Below are 14874 nucleotides of genomic sequence, written 5' to 3'. Positions count from 1 at the left end.
TAAACCAAAGTATCAAAAAAGTTCATGTATTAAATCCGTCTCAGGTTTAGGTTTCCTTAACTTTCCCTCAGTCTCTGCATATTTTTACTAAGAAGAAAATGTCAAAAACTTCAGCGTGAACTTCTTTTGTGTTTCTGTGTGTGTGCTTCAGAACTTTAATGGTGAAAATATATACAATCTCTGCAAACACTCATAAGGGGTCATTTGCATCAAGATTAGGGGTGGGTATTGCCAAAGAGGTCCCGATTCGATTCAAATCATGATTCACATGCCACGATGTGATTCTATTGCAATGCATCATGATACTTGAAATATTGCGATGCATCGCGATGCATTGTGATATTTTCACTGAACACTGTTAGAAAAAAATACAGCCATTACCAGTGGCTGACTGGCTGCGTATGGATAGTGTCTTCAATTGTTACATTGATACAACTGAATTCATACATAGCTGTATTTATTGAAACAACTTTTGGAAGTGTTGCCATGAAAAAAAATACTGGACAAAAATATTACTATTACTGGCGTGGAAACACTGACAAAAAGATCTTAGGATTCATCAAACTTAAAATAACAAAATAAGGATAATCAGTGCCTTTTACATGACCTTAGTGGTCCTTTAAACCAATGAAACCAATGAAAGGGGTTCTATTGTAGCCAAAAAATTCAAATGGATGACATTTGCCTTTTTGCAAATTACATGCGTCTTATCAAATCCGTTTTTACCTTCTTTGTTTTTAAAGCCAAAATGCATCCAAACATCTGACTTGAGATGTGATGGAGCCGGGCGAATTTTCTCAGTCTCCTCTATGTTTTGTTTATGAATAACTCGTCGCAGTACCCCTCAGACGGAAATGCTTGTGACACAAGGCAGCGGGCGTCAACACATCCGCAGCGACATCTACTAACTGGAAGCTGTATTCCACTTGTTTTTTGGCGGATGTGCACCAACCGTTTATGTGTTTTATTTATTCCTTTTTTAAAATTAAGAATCGATACTTCGTGTCAAGAATTGATGCAGTAGATCACAACAATTAGAATCGCGATGCATTGTCATGATGATTATTTTGCACACCCCTAATCAAGATATTTGGCTATGAACCAAAGCTTTTATTTGCATTATAGTAATATGCTTTCTAGCATTTAACAAAGAGAATATAAACTAATTGAACCAATTAGCCATCCTCCATGTTGGACTTCCAGCACTGATTGTAAAGATCATGGTACCTTACACCTGCGACAGAATGCATTTTAAAATACCACCATAAGCAGCACCCTACACATATAAGGACAGATGAGAAACCTTATACTGACATTTCTGAGGGTTAAAAGTATTCATAAGGCTTTGGGAATAATATGAATGGGATTCATTTTCCAGAAATATGCAAAAAGCCAAAGTGACCAGGCTTAATGAAAGTGACCAAATTGACTGGTAGAGGCAGGCTGCCTTTAAAACCTCCTGCTCAAAAACAAAGCACACAAAAGACATTCTAAACATGCCGGTAAGTGTTTTATAAAAGAGACTGTTGACTCTACCTGATGGTCATAAAATATTTCAGAACAATATTAACCTCTACAGAGTCATTTGAGGTTTATGTTTAAAGCTTAACATTAAAAGACTACAGTAGGACAAAAACTAAAACCACTCAAGAGTTTTAAGGTCAAACCATGACTGATTAAAAACAATCTATTTAAAAAAAAAAAAAACATGATCAAAAAACTCCCAAGATGTTTGGACAGATATATTGTGAGGGGTAACTGGAAGTGTCAAGTTGCATGGGGTGTTAAAGTAATATCATTTCATCAAATGGCATCATACCTACAGCCAAACATTGTCGTATTGATGTTATGGTTAATGGTAATTTTTTTCTGTAAAGTACCTTGAGATGATATGTGTTGTGAATTGCCGCTTTATAAATAAACTGAACTGAATTGATTTGGATGACTTGATTTAATAACTGGTTCAAAAATACTCAGAAACATGTCCGGCCATCTTTAAAGCTTTAAAGGGACTACAATGGCGTTGGATGAAGGAGTTTTCTCTGAAATCTAAGGATTGACAGTTTAAGCCCCGGCTCCGACTTTCAGTGTCGTTGTGTCCTTTGGCAAGACACTTCACCTGCATTGTCTACTGATGGTGGTCAGAGGGCCCAATGGCGCCAGTGTACGGCAGCCCCGCTTCTGTCAGTGAGTCCCAGGGCAGCTGTGGCTACAAGGTAGCTTCCCACCATCAGTGTGTGCGTGAATGGGTGAATGACTGAATGTAGTGTAAAGCACTTTGGTCAAGTCTCCTGGCTTGAAAAAGAGCTAAATAAGTACAGGCCATTTACCATAAAGCTGAGTTTTCCTTGGGGTGTGCATCTGGAGAACAATGAATGGACACTAGTAATTCCACTTCTGTTATGAAGGGTTTTGATAGCTAGATAAAGGGGTTGTGGAAATAAAGCAATGCATGAAAGAAGATTCAATAAATAGCATTGAAATCAATTTCCATTTATTGCTATTACTTGATAGAAGGTGTTGCTCCTTAATGAGCCAGACCCTGTTTTGGTTAAGTGACCATAGTGCTAGTTTAGTTTGACAACTATAGTTGTCAACTATATTTGTAAGTGAATAACTTTTAAGTGTTGCTGTGTCTACAGTTTTCTTTTAACTTAGTATGTGATTCATTTTAATCATTTTCCAACTATCCTGTTTGAACTTTGTGAGGTAACCTCAAAGAGTTAGAAAGGTGCATTGTTCAAACTATTGTAAAAGTGGTGAAAAAAGTCATCTTATACAATTGATCATGCTTAAGCACACTCTTTTTAAGAAAATAAAAAAAGTTAGGTTTGATGAATGTGAATGCGAATCTCGTTAAAAATGTTACAAAGTTCAGCCCAATTCTCAAAGGGTGCGACCTTAATGAGGCAGACATTGATTATGTGTGTCCACGAGAGTTGGGTATTGAGTGAGGCTCTCAGCAGGTCGGCTGTCTCTAAATCATGCCCTTAGTAAGTATGTGTGCTGATTACACCATAGTCAAGGTTGAACCTCCTACACCTTCTCCAATATGCTATAAATATTCATATGCCAGTGCCCACACACAGTCCTGGACTAATAGTCTGTTTAAAAATGTCTCCTGGGGCTAGAAAAGAGAATGGAAAGATGAGAAAGACCAAGAAAAATAGTGGTGAAAGTGTGTATGCATAAAGTAGACTTTGATAAACTATATCTTTGTCCCTTTCAAAGCGGCCTTGTTAATATAAAAAAAATAATAACTCCAAATTTAGCTTTTTTTTTTTTAGCCTGTAATTTCAGATTAAATCAATAGTGTTTGATTGAAAAGAAAATGTGATCACAATAGTACTATCCTAAGTTGGAAAGCCGCTCTTGGCACTTTTTCCTATCCCTTTCATTCTCATTGTGGTGACTCAACTGGCGTGCTAGGTAAAAACGTGAGGAAGTGGTAATGTTACAGATTATGCCCTCCATGCGGGTCCTGGGGTTAATGAAACTTCTGATGAGAAATGCAATTTGCCTTTGTCTATTATCTCTACTGCCAATAGCCTGAGCTCCACTGCCTCCTCTGTGGGTTCTTCCATGGTGCCTAGTGATTGGTGGAATGGAAAAAGAGGAAGACTCTTTTAAAAAGATGATGAGTTTTTAATCTTTTTAACATTTACATGTCCTACTCAAGATTGACAAGGTCTCCGTCAATCTGGAATTGTCTCTGACCCAAACAGCTTCCCTCAAGGACCCCAGACAGTGTTTATCATATCAGAACCTGTTCTATGGCTCACCCTGTGGGCTTGCTAGCAATCTGAAGCCTTTCTTTATTAAACTGGAGAGGACATAAAGAAGAGCCTGATTGACTTTATATTTTTGACTAATGTCAAACCACAGAGGTCATGAAGGACACAGCTTACATGAAAGATGGTGTTCTGGTGAGACCACAGGCGTAACTTCCTGATGGACTGGTGTGGACATGTCCCCACCAATAATTTCCGTTTTGTTTTTCTCCTTTCTTTACTTTAGCCAAAAATGTAACAGATGTTGGGTGCAGCTATCTGTGTTCAGAGCGTCTTCAGTCCATGTTTTTTTTTCCTCTCTCGCGCTGCTCCCGTGTCCCGCCTATCGGTGTAACATCATCGGATCTGTCGCTTTGACACATCTGATTTGCGGATGCATTTCACTGCATACAGAGTAGCTACGTGGTTGGAGGAGAGACAGACAGCAGCACTCAGTGAATTTAACCAGTTTAAGTAAAAGTAAGGAAATGGTTGGTTAAAAAAAAATTGAGTTGCCACTAAAAAAAGCTGTCCATTAGACATACAGAACTTTTTCAGCAAAAACGGCAACAGATGGTAAGTTTATACAAGTTAGTAATATAATGCAAGAAGCTTGAGAAAACATAGCAGAGCATGACTCCCAGTTACAGGTTAAAATTAAAACATGTTTTCTTATTGTACAGAATCAGACCGAAGAGCTTCTACATATCCTAAAATTTTGTTTCTGGCATTGTTATATTAGTAAAGAGGTTCATAAATCTTTTTAAACAGAGCACAGAGAGAAATAGGGAGAGCTGCAAATTTAAAGGTGAAACAGATTTACTGGGATATGCAACATGCAATAAAATATATCTCCAAGTTTATTAAGAAAAATGCTATTTTAAAAATGCAGCATATCCACAGTTTTCTGGAAAGAAGGAATTTAAATTGTACCTTCTAGAGATGCATGATATATTGATTTTGGCATAAGAATCGGCTGTTATTTGTTTTTTTTTTTTATTAAATTAATGTTTTTGGGCTCTATATTGTAATGCATTAAAAGGCCTCTCTCAAACTATCTATAAATATTAGTATAAGTGTTATGGTTCTCTTGTGTTCTCAACAAGAGGAAAGCATTCAATAAATATATGTTTGAGCTCATTTTTGGAAAATACAAAAACCTAATGAAAGCATTCGGGTCGTTTAACTGTAGGTCCATCAGCCACCACCCAAGTGTCCCCACCAACTTTCATTACAGAGTTACACATGGAAACATGAAAACTCTTTAATGGCAGAAGCAACATGCTGTGGCACTTTTCTTCAGCAGGGACAAAAGAACAGATCAGAATACTTTTGACTGAAGCTCAGGGTTACCTTTCTCGCGGGACAGTGATCCTAAACAAATAATAACATAAGCTAATATAACTATGAAACTGCAAGAACAAAAAAAAAGTCAGTAGAAAGTGCTGTGCTTCATAAAAGCCAATAAAAGCCAATAAAAAAACAAAAAGCGGTTCCCTTTGAAAACATTACGTGGTTAAAAAGTGTAAGGTTACATTTCTTCTATCACATTACATCCATAGATTTTACTTTATATTATGTTAATGGATGAAATGGTAATTATATTGTCGAACATACCTTAATGTAATTATTAACAGCCTTTAACAGGAATGACTACTTTCACATTTTCATTGCTGAACATCCAATAGTGGATTATTCAATTTTAAACTGCAGCTTATTCCATTATAATTTTATATTAACCTAATGTGATATTATTAACTCTGATCATATAGCAGCTCCTTAGGCACAATCTCAGACTCTTGTGCAGTGAGATCTGTTACTTGGAGTTTAGGTCAAAGATGGTGGGTTCTATTTTTGCCTGATTTAAACACTAAGGTGTCTGACTGCCTCATCTCTTGTTTATTTTTTTTGTTCTTGTTTTTGTTTTTTGTTTTTTTGCAGTAAAAAAAAAAAAAAAAACTTCAAGTAGAAATAAACATTTAGGATTTTAGATAATGTAAATGTTCAGCCTTTTCTGTTTCTAGCATGATCTAAAACTATAATTTTTATCTTTTATCATCATAATTTTTAAATAATGACATTCTGATGTTTCATCCTAAAAGAAGAGAAATTACTCAGTAGGTCACTCTCTTAGTAACCAGATGAAGGTTTTAACCAATGTTTCCCCCTAGGAATATCCTAAACTGGTTTCTCAGCCTGCATCCAAGCTGATATAAACCCTTGGGTTCTGTTTCAGCTTTATGTAACCCACTGGTAATAATGCCTGGGTCAGTTCTTCTCATGCCTGTTGCTGTTGACTATTGTTGTCCATTTGAATAATATCACTTTATCAGGCCATTTCCAACATTTCACACTACAAATAACTAAAATAAGTTTGAATGAATCATGCTGATACGGTATTAGTTCAGATTCCGTGTTAATTATTCAAAGCTGAAATATCGGTATCATATCAGAAATGAAATAGTTTCCCTAACACAGATATTAAAGTTGCCACTTATTTCCATGTATGGAAAGCTTATACGTTATCAAAGTCCCCATAAGTAATAAACACATGTAGTCAGTCAGACACAAGATGTGGATAAACTTTAAGCCCCCAGGCATTTTCATTTTAAAATATGTGTTTAAATAAATATTTTTTTGCATTCTGGTTGTTGATTTAAACATATTCTTTTGCATATCTCTCCTCTTATTGTGTGCTCTTTACTTTAATCTTATTTTAGGAATAATGAGGTTTTAGCTGGCTGCGGTTGCCACATGTTACCAGGTAACAATAACGGACTCTGACAATAGGGATTATCCCATCTAACTAATGCAGTGGAAGACTAATCTTGACAGGCTCAGACACTTCCCCCTTCATCACCGCAGCGTTGCAGCACACCGTTCGCCACTTCTGCCTTCAGAACACGTTTTACCCTGGTCGCCGGCCGGCATCTTTACTTTCATGCTTAATTACCTGCCAAGATGGACTGGTGAGGACATGGAGTCATATACGTCTGTCGTCAATGACACCATCAAGTGTTGACAGGGTGGTATTGAACTGTTGTTTTTTTTTTAAAGGTGGAAGGTATCAGTGTACCGCTTTGCATCTGTTACTATTTTTAGGGTTTGGTTTTTGTTATTTTCAATGTTGGAAGAATAATCTCTATAAAGAAGGATTCACAATTATAAGGACTTGTTATAGAGGTGCTTAGAATACAAAGAGTAGAAAATGTTAAAAAGAAAATGACATGTTTTAGAAGTTATAACAGTATAGGTAGATAATAGATTCAGACATTAATAATGTTTTACTTAATACAACAGATTTTCCTTAAAGGAAGTTATGTACGACTGTTGAGTGCAGATATCCGTGTCAGGGTCTGTAACGTGTTTATGATTAATCTGCTTTACTGACCTCTGCAACAGGAAACCCAGGAAAATGAGAATCTTCTATGCATCTCATGCTTGGGTCACTTTCTGTTTACCATCTTCTGATTCTATTGATGTATTTAGATTTGTTTCTCCAAAGATGATTTATCTGTCTCTTGGTGCAGGAAACACAATAGCTTTACACTGCGGTGTAGGCCTTTATAAACGCTCTGGATCCTGTTGTAGGTCGGCTGCCCTCCTTTAAATCATAAACCTTTTGCATGAGCCAGCTGAGTTGAGATTCTGTATCGATTTGAGGCGGCTGCCAAGATCCTGTTCCTGCAAAAGTATGAAACATCAGCCTCACTGCTGTGCTTTGATGGATGATGAGTTGTTTTGTGCTGATATGATGCGTTAGTTTTTTGCCAAAGTAACTTACAGTATTATGGACATAAATCTTATTCTTTTTTTTTCTTTTTTTTCCTTTAGTCTCTTTTATGCACCAGCATTGTATTTAAGTTTTTTTTTCTACTTTACATAAGATTTATATTTATTTCATTTCTTAAAGATATTTTGTGGTTTAACTGGACCAACTTTGTGTTTCTCTCTGATTTCTTTAATCATTTGAGTTATTTTTGTCATGTTTTTTCATTGTTTTATTTTTTAATTTTTGCACAATGCAGCCTATAGAATCAAACTGGGATCACTTATCTGGTTTTTAATTGAGATTTACAATCAATCTGGAAAATCAATGCAAATAGCCCCTGTCTTTAGTCTGTTAGTGTTTACATGGGGTTTAAAATAAGGATGTTCTTTTTGTTTGTAAATGGACGTTAGACCTTCCGGGTGTGATGATCGCTGCAAAGCTAAATTTATTCAATCAAATAAGTTGTGGCATTCTATCTTTATTTTTATGTTTCGTGACATGGCATTAGATTTGTTAAGCAAACAGATTTGTTAGCTGTTTTCAGGAAGTATTTAACCAATTTTAACTGCTTGGGATTTTATTTAATTTGTTTTCATTTATGCAAGTTTTTCTAGCTTTTGAAGCCTGCTTTTATTTTCTAATAATCACTTTCTAACAAAAAAAGGCTGTTTGTGTGTATACATTAAGCCTTTCTTTGATGCCTCACTTTCTCGCTCTTGCTTTTATTTCTTTGTGTCTCTAGTGAATGAAGAAGCCCTGAGGAAGAAGATCACTGATGAGCTGTATAAAGACTTGGAGCAGAAGAGGGCTAAAGCAGAGCAGGAGATGCAAGCATGGTTAGACCCCTGCACACAACACGCACATTAACACATCTTCCTTTCAGATTACAGCTTTTGATTTATTTCTAGATGGAATTTTCTGCATAAAATACTGAACTGCATGTTCTCTGATGATAAACGTGCATCCCTGATAGTCTGTTGATTTAATGTTCCATAAATATCTAGTATTATTAGTGAAAATAAATTGCAAAGCTCACCGTGTTTTGCTACATTAATTCCAGTTATTTCTATTTGTGTGTTTATCCCAAAATGTGTTCTTGTTCTTTTTAAACTTGGACATTTTCCAGTTTCATTAATATTCCAAAAGGTCAGCACCAGTCTTTCTGATCCCCACTGTTTCCAATTTACCTTTCTTCCGAAGTACATCAGCACTTTTCCCTCTTTCCCTATCTTCTGTCCTTTTTTACTCTTGTTCCTTTGCAATCAATTAATCATGTCTTAGTAAGGGGAGCACATTGCTGAGATAATTTCCTGGGTGTACAGGGGGTGATCTATTAGCACTACCTGATAAAGAGACATACTCTTCATGCCTATTGTTTTATTTATGAATAATCCTCTGCCCATTGCTTATCTGTTTTGTTTTGTCCTTAAAATAACAAGTGTGCATTATAGTGTTGCTTTCTCATTTAATACATCTATAGGATTAATGGAGACTTTATTCATAGAGGGGAAGGTAGTAAGGTTGTTTTAATGTCTTTTATAATATAAGAATTTCAAGTAAAGTTGTTCCAGTTGTTTTTTTTGATTTGCTATTTCATCCATGTTTTGTTTTATTTAAACATCTCCTTTCTGCTGCAACTAAGTCAGTCTCTGACATAATTGCAAATCAAAGTATAGTTTCAACCATCAGTTTTTTGTGTATGTCTGTTTTCTTATTAAGAAAAACTGGAAAAAAGATATAATTATTAGTTGAACTTTCTTTATTCAAAATTTCAAAAAACATATGTTTAAGAATAACTGCATTTATATCCAGAAATGGCAACCAGATCAGTTTATGCAGTTTGATTTGCATCTGACAACATATTGATCTAGTTTATATATATATATATATATATATATATATNTATATATCCCGTTTAGATTGTTGTGATTACGGTATGTATTTTTTGGAGTATAAAAAAGACAGGACACTTTATTAATCTTAATTCATCCAAAAATTAAAGATTTTATATCATGCTTATTTAACCTTTCAAAGTCATCTATAGGCATATGTATGATAAAGTATTTCCTTTAGAACTATTTAGAATTAATTTGCTATAAAACCTTATTTATTTGGTGCTACTTTTCCAATGTACAACCCTTAGGATCCACTGGATGTGGAAGCGGCATTTAAGCTCTGCGGTGCGGCTCTGCAGGGCCTTTGCAGAGGATTGCAGTAAGTCTTATCAACCATTGCGGTTCCACCAGGTGTGCTACGATGCGTTTCTGAAGCGCCTATGAAATAAGCTGCTGTTGAATTTTCGCTGCTTCAGAACGGAAGTCAGTTGATGAAAAGCACGGTGGATCCGGTTGAATTTACAAGTAAAAGGCTTCATATTCAGAGTGTGGTTCTCATTTTCTAGACTTTAATGTAATCAAAAATTATGTTTACACAATCAATTGACAGCCATAAGAAATATGAGCATTGAATTAAAAAACACATACAAAACATCAATATTTTAACTCGATTACCGATGATAGATCCAAAGAAAAAAGAGGTGAGGTGATAAGATTGGAGCAGGCACATGAGACACTGTAGCACTGGCAAAATCAACAATTTACTGATTTGTTGTTCTATTTAAAACCTACAAGTACACTACTGTAATGAGATAATGCAATCCTAACAGTTTCAGAGTGATCCTTTGCAGAGTCACTTTGCTCTGAAAACACTTACAGTGGAATACGGTAAAACTAAACGCAGCACAGCTGCACCAAAATGGAAGGCATAAGAGAGACACTTGCTTTCTCTGTGACGCCGCCTCTCCTTCTGCGTACACCACCGTTTCATCATGATTAGACTCTTTTTTTTTAGGAAGGCTGAGCAACGTCTGGCATCTTTAACTTATTATTGTTAGTTTAAAGAATAACTGTTGCTGTCACAGTGCAGATTGGGTGTTAAAAGAGCCACTTGGTCTCAGCTTTGAACAGAAATGATGACATCATCACTCGCTGATCACAGAAAGTAATATTTTGTTTACTACACAGGTTTAAAACGGTTCAACATGGAAGTTATGGCCAATTGTTTTCCAGGACAGAGAGAGAGTGAAGTGATTCATGAGCAGAGCTCAAACATGCATGAATCAAGCAAAACACCACTTTAGGCATGATTCTGATAAAGAAAAAGAATTTCTAAATATTAAAAAGCTTAAAAAGTAGATTTTTTTTTTTTGAAAAAGCTTTCTAAAATGAAGAAATAATCTAAAAATGTCCATTTATTTTATTAATGGCTAAAAAAGCATGTAGTTTGGTATTAAATAGTCATAAGAACTGACTAAAGAGTGAAATGTTTCTCGGACCCCATGTGCAAAATGAGTAAAAAAATCCTCAATTTGCACAAAGAAATATCCTTTATCCTTAATTTCTCATCACCAGACCATTGGAGCTAATAGTAAGATGCAACAGAGAGACAAATAGGACTCCTCTTGTAGGGATGATACATGCTTGTTGCTCAAAACCCCAAATAAATTGCTGTTCTATTTTCATTAGTTATTTAACTTTATTCTTGGGGATTAAATGGTTTCTTTTCATACAAATTGAGGTAGTAAAACTTGGAATCTTTTTCCTCATTGGTGCTCTGAGCCTATAATTTAACTGCAGTATAATGGCCCCTGTAGGGATAGCAGGGAAGACACTGTGATGAGATATTTTTTCAGCTAGATTGGAGTAAGGGGTAAAACGCTTTCCTTCTGTGAGTTATAGTGTAATACAGCTCATTTAACAGAACCACTAGGTGCCAGAGCAGTGACACTGTGAGGCTGTTGCATATTGTAAGCACAGAAAAATGAGACATTACATGGAAAGCCAAGTGGAAATACAGTGGCTTAAAAATGTTTCGTATTCCTTACACTTTTCTAGTTTAGTTCCAGAAGAAATTTCTGTTTATTCTATTGGAATTTTATGAGCTAAACACAACATAGTTCATAATTATAAGGTGGAAACGCAAATGTTCATGGTTCATAGAAATATTTCCCTGGAAAAAAAGGTGTGCACATATTCTGAGCTTTCACAGCTATTTTAGAAGCAGGTCTTTCTGACAGAATAAGATTTTTCCCATTGTTATTTGCAAAATAGATAAGGCTCAATCAAACTGGAAGGAGTTTATGTGATGAGAAATGTTCAAAATTGTAGAAAAGTTTGATTCATGCCTGGACTTTTACTGAAACTTTCTCACACTTAATAAGCTTGGAGCCCCACTATTCTAGCCCATTAATTGTTTAGGTTTGGTGCACTACTGGAAGCTAAACATATCCCCAAGTATTTTGCAGCCTGTGTAGTTTTTATTTGGTGTTGTGCTTTATTCTAGTTAAATTAATAATTTTTTTCTAGTCTGAGCAGTTTCCCTGTCCAGCCAGTACCATGTTGTACTGTGGGAGTTGTGAGTTTAGGATAACATGCAGTGTTCGTTTCTAACCAACTACATCTTCTTTGATGCAGGTTAGAAGGTTCATTGTTAGTAAGATCTGACCAGGCCGCCTTACACGTCTTTGCTTCGTTTTCTACTTGGCTTAGGACAGCAGCAGCTTTTTGCCACCTGACCATAACGACAGGCGATTCCTAAACACTATAGCTGTCATGGAACAGATGTAAGCAGCTCCTTTCAAATCGTATAACTTTATATGGGTTCACATTAGGGCTGAAGCAATTAATCAGATTAATTGTGATTATGAAATTATTGAAAAGAAAATCATTAACCTGTTTAGTACTCGATTAATCGTTGACTGGAGTTTAGAGACTCTGTGACGTGCCTTTAGCTGACAGAGCAACCCACTTAGAGCAGCAATTAAAGCTTTAGTTTCACTTGGTTTAATTTAGCAAAAAGCTTCTTTAAAGAACCTTTTGTAATCTCATTACTAATCGATTAATCGAAAAACGAATCGACAGATTAAACTATTGTAAAAATAATTGTTAGTTGCAGCCTATTTCACATCTTTATGCGGTTTATGTTGTGTTGTCTGTTCTTTGAAGGTGGCCTGTAAACCACTCTAAGCTTTTCAACTTAGCTGTTTAGATTGTTGTTGTATGACCAAACTTTACTTTAAAATTCCAAATTCTTTATCCTTGACCTGAATAAATGTGATCATCATGATGCTGATTCATCAATTAGGGTCTCCAAAAAGCCCATTAATCCCCTATCAAGCCTTGACGATTTAGACCAGCGCATGCCTGACGTACGAAAAATCTGGCAAAAAATGCTGGCATACGTTGGATAAGTTATGGGAACGTTTTGTATAAGTTATAATCACGCTGTACCACGCTGGCACACGTCGACATACGGCGAGTACGTCGAGGAATTTTATGCATGCTCAATATTTGTCGACAAGAGAATATATATATATATATATATATATATATATATATATATATATATATATATATATATATATAATATGCCAGCGTTTGCTCATATTTGGGGCATAAGTTACAGGTAAGTTATCTGATCGTTGACATATGTTAAGTGTAAGTTACTCAAGTTCTTTCTAGCTTATCCAAAACCTATGAATAACTTGTGCATAACATATGCGTAACTTTTCAAGAACTTATCACCAATGCATATCAACGTATTTGACGTTTTCCAGACGACCACTGAACGTGTTTCCAATGTACAGCTGCTTTTTAATGGCGTATTGGCAGCGTTTTGGTATGAAAATGGGATCACAGGAGGAAACTGGCAGTTCTCCTCCAGACTTTATCCCCATCTTAGGGTGAGCATGAAGGTGAGTGGGATTGAACCTCCCTGCGTTCATACCCACGACCAACAAACTTCCTAGCAGACATGACGCTGAATCTGCTGCGACTGCAAACTTTCTTTCTTTCTTTTTATTTATATATTTTTTTGGCGGGCGGTAAACAGCAGCTAGGTTAATGCAGCTATCAAAGAAATGTTTTTATGAAGACCAGGCGCCTCCGGGCACATTGCTGCCAACCTCAGGCTCGTTCATCATTTCATAGGCATTACACTGCCATGTCTTATGCACAAGTTAGGCTGTTGCTGGACATTTGATTGCTGGCTCAGGACCTGTTGTGAATACGCTATGCATACACCCAAAATTGAAAACATGCATAGAAAGTTCAGCGTATGCCAGCGTTTTATGAGATTCTCAGACATCAGGCATACGCTGGATAAATCTGCAAGGTGGGACAAGGCCATTAGGCTTTATAGGAACTTGATTAATACTTAAAGAGAGATTTTCTACATAATTTACCTCTGGCAGTACTGTTTGCTCCAAATTATATTTAGTGGTTTGAAAATAAGAATACATCTACACACAATGCTTTTCACCTTTTTTGTAGTTGGGTCAGATTTTGTAATTTGTGATCCTTATATAGTGAGAAATGGTAAGTATTCTGTTGAACAGTTTAATGTTCTCACAGAAAGCAACATAACTGAAGCCTTTATTAACTCAAATCAGTCTGTTTGGAGTTTTGAGTTGGTTTTTACTGATATTTTCAGAAGTGCGTTTTTTTTTTCAAAAGGAAAAAGTTCCTGGAAATTTGAGGATTTGTGGTGTTTAGATTAGGCACTATTCCATCTGTTTGGCTGTAAGACCATAAATGAACTCCAAAGATCTGGCTTTGCATATTTTTGCTCTGGTAGAGAGGAAGTAGAAGCTCTGAGCTCCGAGTTTATTTAGGTGCAGCCTAAACTAATTTGTAGAAAGGAGCGGGTGCAGAGAGCAGATTTGCTTCTGCCGCTTCTCTGTGAGGCATCCGAGCAGAACGCCACAGAAAAGAATGATAGGGAAGGTGGGATGAGGGTTAAAAAAAACTCTCACCCTCAACCGTTTCTTCTTCCTCAACCCAGTGCTTCCTTTATCACTGTTTGTCCTTTTTTCTCTCTTTTTTTTTAAAACACTTTCATCCTTTTTGCCATTTCTGTCTTGTCTGTTCCGTCTATTTCTTTTCATTCATTTTTATTTTTGTTCAGTTTTGCTTCGTTTCTCCAATTTAATTCATCTTGGTAATACTCCAACATTTATCAAACTCCTTCTGTGACTGGTTGAGTTTGATTGCTCGACTCGTACCCTAAAAGGTTAGCTGTATTTGTCTAGATTCTGTTAACTATTCAACATTTATTCAGGTAGCTTGTGTTGGCCTGTGTGATATAATTGCATGTCAGATTTCATAGCAGGAAGCCTTCTGTGAGAGTTTTTCACTCTTTTCACATTTAACCTTTTACCTGTTATACCGTAGTTTTAGATCCGCTAAAGAGAAATTCACAATGTTCTCACCAAAAGAAACAAAAAATATATATATATCTTTCAATTATGAAGCAAAGTTGCTTAATCTAACCTGC

General features: G+C 36.0%; 1 protein-coding gene across 2 annotated transcripts in view; it reads left to right on the top strand.

Moving 5' to 3' along the window:
- Window positions 1–14874, top strand: part of LOC107100196 (MICOS complex subunit Mic19-like) — a 99810-nt gene that overhangs the window by 10190 nt on the left and 74746 nt on the right. For both annotated transcript variants that reach the window (XM_015398602.1, XM_015398601.1), the window contains exon 4: window positions 8285–8378. In XM_015398602.1, coding sequence (XP_015254088.1) covers window positions 8285–8378 — 94 coding nt within the window. The remainder of the gene's footprint in view (window positions 1–8284; window positions 8379–14874) is intronic.

This window comes from Cyprinodon variegatus, unplaced genomic scaffold, assembly GCF_000732505.1.
Source record: "Cyprinodon variegatus isolate N-32 unplaced genomic scaffold, C_variegatus-1.0 Scaffold944, whole genome shotgun sequence".
Taxonomy (NCBI): domain Eukaryota; kingdom Metazoa; phylum Chordata; class Actinopteri; order Cyprinodontiformes; family Cyprinodontidae; genus Cyprinodon; species Cyprinodon variegatus.
The sequence above is the reverse complement of the archived record's forward strand: the minus strand, read 5'-3'. Positions and strand labels throughout refer to the sequence as shown.